Source organism: Notolepis coatsorum, assembly GCF_963971535.1.
Source record: "Notolepis coatsorum genome assembly, chromosome: 13".
Classification (NCBI taxonomy): domain Eukaryota; kingdom Metazoa; phylum Chordata; class Actinopteri; order Aulopiformes; family Paralepididae; genus Notolepis; species Notolepis coatsorum.
The window spans coordinates 13,572,081-13,581,712 of record NC_140177.1 but is presented as its reverse complement, the minus strand read 5'-3'; the positions used below and the strand labels follow the sequence as shown (position 1 = coordinate 13,581,712).

Sequence of the window (9,632 nt, the reverse complement as noted above, 5' to 3'; positions counted from 1 at the left end):
GGTGTAGACTACCACGTGTCTCCTCTGTTAGTCTGGGGAGGGTGTAGACTACCACGTGTCTCCTCTGTTAGTCTGGGGAGGGTGTAGACTACCACATGTCTCCTCTGTTAGTCTGGGGAGGGTGTAGACTACCACGTGTCTCCTCTGTTAGTCTGGGGAGGGTGTAGACTACCACATGTGTCCTCCGTTGGTCTGGGGAGGGTGTAGACTACCACATGTTTACTCTGATGGTCTGGGGAGGGTGTAGACTACCACATGTTTACTCTGATGGTCTGGGGAGGGTGTAGACTACCACATGTGTCCTCCGTTGGTCTGGGGAGGGTGTAGACTACCACATGTTTACTCTGATGGTCTGGGGAGGGTGTAGACTACCACATGTCTCCTCTGTTGGTCTGGGGAGGGTGTAGACTACCACATGTTTACTCTGATGGTCTGGGGAGGGTGTAGACTACCACATGTCTCCTCTGTTGGTCTGGGGAGGGTGTAGACTACCACATGTGTCCTCCGTTGGTCTGGGGATGGTATAGACTACCACATGTGTCCTCTGATGGTCTGGGGAGGGTATGACTACCACATGTGTCCTCTGACCGAGCCAGCACCACTCTGCGATGGTAGGAGAGTGCTTTTACATCTACCCAGACATTAAAAGAATTGGTCAATTGTAATACATTACATTACAACATCTCAAGCCCTCACACGCCTCTCGTCAGGTAGGCTACTGACCTGCACAGCATTTGATAAAAGGCCTGCCAAGGCTCCAAACCTTTTCATGCAGTTGAATGTATTCAAATGTTGTTTATTTTTGGGAGCAAGTGTGGCCATGCATTATATAGGTACACTTAAAATGTAATGCCATCCATTTACAAAAACAACAATAACACATTATTCCAACACCTCAAGACATTTCAGTCAGTATACTGTAGCTGTGAGTCTGTGACCATGTATAACACTCTGGACAGACGCTGGAAGAAAGAACTGTGCCTTGACATGCTTTACACCCAGACGCGGGTTAAACCCAGAGAGGTTTCTGCGCTGCTGATGGGTGTGGATGAGCCAGAACAGGAACATGGTGTTAGGAGACAAACACGGACTCAACACTGACTCAACACTGACTCCACACTGACTCAACACGGACTCAACACTGACTCAACACAGACTCAACACTGACTCAACACGGACTCAACACGGACTCAACACTGACTCAGCAGCCAGGTGAGCTGAGCTGCAGTGCTAAGCTGTGCTTCCAACACACAACCATTAGCCTAATTTTTTATTTTTATTTTTTTTAAATCTTTTTCCCTCTCCTTTTTCCTCCGATTTTCTCCCCTCCCAATGTTAGTCGTTATGCCAATTCCCAATCCCCTTCCTGGTCGCTGCGCACCTACCCCCTACAGTCGGTCTGGGAGAGTGGAGGCTATCACGTGCTTCCTCCGACACACGTCCAGCCAATCAACCGCTTCTTTTCACCTGGCAGCGCGGACTTTCACTGAGAGGGCGTAACGTGTGGAAGGATCACACTACCCCCCTTAGATCCTTTCCTCGCTGAGCAGGCGCCCCGACCGAACTGTAGGAGTCGCTGTTTACAACGACCAGGACCCACCCACCAGCTTTCCCATCCTCTAATGGGAAATTGTGTTAGTACGACGGCCGGCCAAGCCGGAAGCAACGGCGAGAGCTGGGCTCGATACCAGTATATCCTGCGTCGGTGGCAAGCGCCTTGCCCACTGCGCCACCCGGCCGCCCAGCCTAATTGTTTTGTGATGGAATTAACACTATTGTTTATCTCACTAAAGTTTCTTCCCCAGTGCTGTGCGCAGCCTGAATAACTCCAAAGGCTAGATTTGTATATTATCCTATTTTATTTTGGTGTGTTATTAGTCAGGTTGTGGAAGTGCTGTGTCTGTGTGTCTGTGCATCACGCACTTTGATTATATGCACTTTTACTGTAAATTGTGCCTCTATGCATTATGCACTTTATGATATGCACTTTAGGGGATGTTGATATCAACCTTAGCATTTGTCCTTTTATAATGTCTATGTTTTTTTTTGATTTTTTTTGTCGAGTATAAATAAAGATTGAATGAATTGAATGAATGAATAATGTCTATGTTTTTTTTTGTTTTTTTTGTACTGTTTATACTCTGCTCCTGTATTGGATTAGTTGTAGACACACAGTGTTGCTCTGTACGTGTATTCCCATGTGGATTCATCCATGGCAAATAAAATCTCTGACTCTGACTTACTTGTGTTTTTATTTCTAATAAGATAAGATAAGGTAATATATTCCTTTATTGATCACAGAGAGGCGGAGGAGTCTAGGAGGGGTGTAGGGAGGAGGGAGGAGGGAGGAGGTGTGTAGGGAGGAGGGAGGAAGGAGGAGGGAGGAGGTGTGTAGGGAGGAGGGAGGAGGTGTGTAGGGAGGAGGGAGGAGGAAGTAGGGAGGAGGGAGGAGGGAGGAGGGAGGAGGGAGGAGGGAGGAAGGAGGAGGGAGGAGGTGTGTAGGGAGGAGGGAGGAGGAAGTAGGGAGGAGGGAGGAGGGAGGAGGGAGGAGGGAGGAGGTGTGTAGGGAGGAGGGAGGAGGTGTGTATAGGAGGAGGGAGGAGGAAGTAGGGAGGAGGGAGGAGGGAGGAGGTGTGTAGGGAGGAGGGAGGAGGAAGGAGGGAGGAGGGAGGAGGGAGGAGGTGTGTAGGGAGGAGGGAGGAGGTGTGTAGGGAGGAGGGAGGAGGGAGGAGGTGTGTAGGGAGGAGGGAGGAGGGAGGAGGGAGGAGGGAGGAGGGAGGAGGGAGGAGGTGTGTAGGGAGGAGGGAGGAGGTGTGTAGGGAGGAGGAGGAGGAGGGAGGAGGTGTGTAGGGAGGAGGGAGGAGGTGTGTAGGGAGGAGGAGGAGGAGGGAGGAGGTGTGTAGGGAGGAGGAAGGAGGGAGGAGGGAGGAGGTGCAGTCTGTCAACAAAGTTCTCAAAATGAAGAGGAAACGACTCACTTCTCGCCAGTCGTCAAGACTTTCTTCAGAGAATCGGATAAAAACGACTGAGTCGGGTTGATAGGTCTATAATCGGACCTACTCCGTGTGGAATATCAGGCAGAGGGGCTCTCGCCCAGAGGGATGTATTGGAAAGGGGAGCAGACCCTCGTCGGAGGGGAGATAGAGAATAATGACTTCACCGCAGTCTCCCACCGCGCGGTGAGTATAGATTAGATTCGATTTGAATCCAAATGTAATTTAATTTCAAACTTTATTTCAACTGTAATGATGATAGTATAAGTTAGTAACTAGGGATACCCTAATTTACAGCGACGACGAGTTTACACAACACAGGCACGGCACCTACTGTAGTTTATCAGTAGATTCATAATACCTGCAGCAGGCACACATAAGAAATAAGCTAAAGACAGTTACAAGTCGACACACAGTGGTCGAGTTTATTTTCATTATACAGCACAAGTGCAGTACAACAAAAATAAGTTTATTAATAGTTTCTCGTATAATAGAATAGAATAGAATATACTTTTAATTGTCATTGCACAGTATACAACGAAACGAACGGTATATGCAATGTACCGGTGATACCGGTAAACAACTGGATATAAAAGATATAAATTAGTAACTGAATAATAGTGCTAATCAGATGTATCTACAGTGTTGTAGTTTATTATGTAATCATCAATTATCAATAATGACCGTAGCCTAATAGGCATTAGGCCCGAGCGTATAGCTAATACAAGTTAATTATATCCAGCATACAGACCCTCATCGGCACCTTTGTTTCCACCCTTTTATTTTTCTCATATTTTATTGCATTTTCAGTATTCATACAATCTTTGTACATGTTTTCCACATCACATGATACAAAAACAAAACAATACGGATTATTCATACCGTCTTTTTATAATGTTTTCTACATCACACTGTGATTCAAAACTAAAAGGATAGGAAAACCAACCTGAAAAAAAAAAAAAACATATATATATATATATATATATATATATATATATATATATATATATCATATGAAATAATAATAAATAACAATAAAAAAATATAAATACAAAACCCAAAAGAAGAGAAAAAAAGGGAAAGTTACAGTGTAGCACATCCCTCACCCTGCTGATCAGATCATATCGTTACATGTTACTGTTATCTGCGCGCGTGTCTCAAACCAATCGACGCAACATCAATCACGGGCGCCGGGCCCCCAGCTGTGCAGAGCGCCGACACGCGCTGCACCTGCAGGCCGTGGAGAGAGAGAGAGAGAGAGAGAGACTTCTCCACGGGAGTGACGGCTGACGGGACCACATCCACACGCTGCTCAACCACTCTCACACAACCTTTCGCGTTTACAAAGTCGTTATTGTTAAACCACCAACCGGAATGTGATAAGTGAACTTGACGGTTAAAAGTGAAAAGTGTATAACGGATAACTATAACTTATTAATTAAAACACTCGCTGCCATCATGATGGAGGCGGTCGACGACGAAGACGCGTTCACGGACCTGCGAGAAGAAACGGTATTAATTGAGGTATTATATCGAATGTATTCCTATAGTCAGGCCTATTAAGTTATAAATATTCTGTCGGGGCTCTCTTCCTTTAGAGAAGAAAGAAGTCACTGTGGTTTGGTGGTGATTTTAGTTTTGGCCCGTGTATAAATATGACTATAATTTTAGCATAGAGTATACATAATGTACTCTCATGGTAAAAGTCACGTGTCGCCATGCATGGTGGCCCTTTTACGTTTTAATGATATATGATATAATCCGATTTAAACCATAATAATTGCTGTAATATCATGATATTTCCATTTGTCTAAACAATGCGTCAAATCACGTAGACTCGCAGTGACACACTATAGCACCTGCACGTCATTTTGCCTAATTAGCTTCAATCGACACTTTCTTTTTATCCAACAATAAAGTGAATAGAATACTCGTATATGAATTGAAAATGGGGGACCCTGATGTAAACAAGACGAAAGTTTTTCTCTGGTCTGCATCCCCTTAACAATTGTGTGTATTGAGCCGTACTGTATTGTACCCATTCTGCAATCAATAATAAACTAATAGTAAACTCTTATCATACAGACTTTGAGTATTATAAGTTTGAGCTAATAGGCTGATGTTAGTTAGTTGACAACACTTTCCCAAACAACAAAACGTTTAAAACAAACGGGACATTTGGTGACACCTTTTTGTAAACTTTTACTCCCGTATAGTTTAAACAAGTATATCAACGTTGTTGTTATTTAGGTCGGTTTTCGTCCAGCACCTGGTGGCTGCAATTAGAAACTGGCCCCGCGCGGTAAATGTCCAAATACCCACCCAACCCAATGTACAGTTTCTTCTTCCCCAATCGGAAGTATATATTTTTCTTATGATATTTTTTTTCTTTCTTACACAGTACTGTATCTTTGTATGTCATAAATGTCCTGATTAATTGAAAATGGAGGACCCTTATGTAAACAAGACAAACGTATTTTTCTAGTCTGCATCCTCGTATAGCAGTTGTTTGTATTGAGCCACACTGTACCCATTCTGCAATCTGTTAAAAGTGTTCAATCAATCAATGCTTTTATCATTATCTGCCTGCTGTATTTGACATGACGTCTGCTTGCTTTTGACCGGACTGTTCCCAGGGTTCCTCGGGGCCAGATGACATGTTTGACGACGATTGCTACTCTCCTTCCTCCTCCCTCTCCTCCTCTCCCTCCTCCTCCACTCTCCTGCCCTCTCTCCTGGGGAACACCCTGTGCACATCCTGCGGCCAGGACATCGTCGACAGGTACCTGCTCAAGGTGAGGGGTGCACTCTGTAGGTGATGTGGGCTGTAGCACTCTGGTGATGTGGGCTGTAGCACTCTGTAGGTGATGTGGGCTGTAGCACTCTGTAGGTGATGTGGGCTGTAGCACTCTGTAGGTGATGTGGGCTGTAGCACTCTGTAGGTGATGTGGGCTGTAGCACTCTGTAGGTGATGTGGGCTGTAGCACTCTGTAGGTGATGTGGGCTGTAGCACTCTGTAGGTGATGTGGGCTGTAGCACTCTGTAGGTGATGTGGGCGGTAGCACTCTGTAGGTGATGTGGGCTGTAGCACTCTGTAGGTGATGTGGGCGGTAGCACTCTGTAGGTGATGTGGGCTGTAGCACTCTGTGGTGATGTGGGCTGTAGCAAAGTAGCATATAGCACTCTGTAGGTGATGTGGGCTGTAGCACTCTGTAGGTGATGTGGGCTGTAGCACTCTGTAGGTGATGTGGGCTGTAGCACTCTGTAGGTGATGTGGGCTGTAGCACTCTGTAGGTGATGTGGGCTGTAGCACTCTGTAGGTGATGTGGGCTGTAGCACTCTGTAGGTGATGTGGGCTGTAGCACTCTGTAGGTGATGTGGGCTGTAGCACTCTGTAGGTGATGTGGGCTGTAGCACTCTGTAGGTGATGTGGGCTGTAGCACTCTGTAGGTGATGTGGGCTGTAGCACTCTGTAGGTGATGTGGGCTGTAGCACTCTGTAGGTGATGTGGGCTGTAGCACTCTGTAGGTGATGTGGGCTGTAGCACTCTGTAGGTGATGTGGGCTGTAGCACTCTGTAGGTGATGTGGGCGGTAGCACTCTGTAGGTGATGTGGGCTGTAGCACTCTGTAGGTGATGTGGGCTGTAGCACTCTGTAGGTGATGTGGGCTGTAGCACTCTGTAGGTGATGTGGGCTGTAGCACTCTGTAGGTGATGTGGGCTGTAGCACTCTGTAGGTGATGTGGGCTGTAACACTCTGTAGGTGATGTGGGCTGTAGCACTCTGTAGGTGATGTGGGCTGTAGCAAAGTAGCATATAGCACTCTGTGGTGATGTGGGCTGTAGCACTCTGTAGGTGATGTGGGCTGTAGCACTCTGTAGGTGATGTGGGCTGTAGCAAAGTAGCTATAGCAGCTCAAACTGACGAAGATGGGTCTAATCTGTCACATTAGATTAGATATTCCTTTATTGATCCCCTTGGGGAAATTGTCATATCAGCATGGGGGAGGGGAGGTAAAGGTATGGGCAGGGTAATAGAAAAAAGAAAGAAATATAGGCAAACAAATCAAATCTTATTATAAGAATATGCAAAAGTAATCAAGGTGCAGATGAGGGTCTGTATTAGGGCTGCACGATTAATCGTTAAAAAACGCAATCTCGGGCGGCTGGGTGGCTGGGTGGCGCAGCGGAGATTGCGCTCGTCACCAATGCAAGAGACTCCGGTCTCGAATCCGGGTGTCAGCATTGCCTCTGGCTTGGGCAAGCCGTCATACTAACTCATTGGCAGAGTTAGAGGGTGGAAGTCGATGGGTGGTAATTTGGATGTTGTGGACAGCGACTCCTACAGGTCGGTTGGGGGACGCCTGCACAGCAGAGACGGGAAGTGGCAAGGGTAGTGTGAGCCTCCCACGCGTTACTCCTCGCCACTGAGAGTCCGCGCCTGCAGGTGAAAAGATGCGACAGGCTGCCTCCTTGTGTACCGGAGGGGACACGTGATGCAAGGCTTCTATCCTCCCTACAACCGACCAGTGGGGGGCATAGTCGAGCAACGTTCAAGACAGGGGAGGGGATAATTGGAAACACGAAATTGGGATGGGAGAAAAATAAGGAGAAAGTGGATAAAAAATTATAAAAAAACGCGATCTCATTTCTAAATGACGATGATTCTGATGTATTTGCATTTGCGTCAAAATAGAGATCAGTTGCATTAAAACATTCGCTCCTATTCCCCTATGCATTCACGTCATGCTACATTCACGTATAGACTTATTTGCTTTGGAAGAATCCCAGTTGCGATATCAATCACACTTACACGATGTAAAGCAAAACACACTATTAATTCAACATTCAATATATTTTCTTCCTTTTGTGTTGACCTGTTTTTGGGTTCCAGATGAGAGGTAGAACTACCACAGTGCTCCGTCTCCTAATTATATAGACTGTCTCTGGTTAAACTACCACAGTGCTCCGTCTCCTAATTATATAGACTGTCTCTGGTTAAACTACCACAGTGATCTGTCTCCTCATTATAGAGACTGTCTCTGGTTAAACTACCACAGTGCTCTGTCTCCTCATTATAGAGACTGTCTCTGGTTAAACTACCACAGTGCTCTGTCTCCTCATTATACAGACTGTCTCTGGTTAAACTACCACAGTGCTCTGTCTCATTATACAGACTCTCTCTGGTTAAACTACCACAGTGCTCTGTCTCCTCATTATATAGATAGACTGTCTCTGGTTAAACTACCACAGTTCTCTGTCTGCTCATTATATAGACTGTCTCTGGTTAAACTACCACAGTTCTGTCTGCTCATTATATAGACTGTCTCTGGTTAAACTACCACAGTGCTCTGTCTCATTATACAGACTCTGGTTAAACTACCACCGTGATCCGTCTCTTCATTTTAGACAGTCTCTGATGGTACTATTGTCTCTGCTACTAATCATTTAGGTCAATGTTTAGGTTATACATTTACATCACTACTGTGAAGCATTTTGGGCTGCAATTATTGTATGAAACTTTGGTGGGGTGCTATACAAATAAAGTTTATTTGTATTATTAATAAATTAAGCCCATTGTTATTTATAGTAGCCATAGGTGTGATGAGAATTACTTGGACCTCAATGTCTCTAAGACTAAGGACATGATAATTGACTTCAGACACAACCCCGATCATCAAGCCAGTGTAGCTAGTGTAATTCACGATGAGGACGTCCAGATTGTTGAATCGTACAAATACCTGGGAACTGTGTTTGACTGTAAACTGAAGTTCAACCTTAAATACAGAGTCTATTGTTAAAAAAGGTCAGCAAAGGATCTACCTACTGAGAAAGCTGAACTCTTTTAATGTTAGTGCGAAGATCCTGAGCACTTTTTATAGTTCTTTTATTGAAAGCCTCCTAACTTTTTCTTTTATCTGCTGGTTCAGTGACCTGTCTATTAAAGATAGGAACAGCCTACAGTACATAGTGAAAGTGTGCTCCAAAATAATTGGAGTAAAACAGAGAGACCTATGTTCTCTCTGGACGGACCAGGTGGTCAAGAAGGAGACGAGCATCACTAATCAACCCCTCCTCTGTCTCAGCGGTTTTCACTGTTGCCATCTATTGACGGCACTAATATAAATATATATGTGTAACGGTTGTGACATCGTCACCTTAAACTTCGATGCCCCGAGTGAGTTTCGAACCCGTGGTCTCTCACACCGCGGGCAACAGCACAGACCGCTATACCAAGAAGTGAACTCGCTGCTTTGTAACGTGTATGTGTCTTTTAAGGGTGAGAGTGAGTTTAACCCATAGTACCGCTCACCCCAGTCACTTCACAACATCTGAAGTCCATCGTGACTGCGCTTTGCGGTACCATCCGTTACATATATACATTTTAAATAATGAACATCCTCTGCTATCTAATGTGCTTTGTTATTCTATTCGTTCTGTCAAGTTGTGTGTTTTGTCTCTCAGGTGAACAACCTGTGCTGTGTGTTTTGTCTCTTGTCTCAGGTGAACAACCTGTGCTGTGTTTTGTCTCGTCTCAGGTGAACAACCTGTGCTGTGTTTTGTCTCTTGTCTCAGGTGAACAACCTGTGCTGTGTTTTGTCTCATCTCAGGTGAACAACCTGTGCTGTGTTTTGTCTCGT

General features: G+C 45.3%; 1 protein-coding gene across 1 annotated transcript in view; it reads left to right on the top strand.

The window, feature by feature from the left end:
• Positions 1–2,998: 2,998 nt before the first annotated feature.
• Positions 2,999–9,632, top strand: part of LOC311239713 (LIM/homeobox protein Lhx8-like) — a 30,364-nt gene continuing 23,730 nt past the window's right edge. The window contains exons 1-2 of the mRNA XM_084328123.1: positions 2,999–3,179; positions 5,630–5,788. Coding sequence (XP_084184249.1) covers positions 3,102–3,179; positions 5,630–5,788 — 237 coding nt within the window. The 5' untranslated portion in view covers positions 2,999–3,101. The remainder of the gene's footprint in view (positions 3,180–5,629; positions 5,789–9,632) is intronic.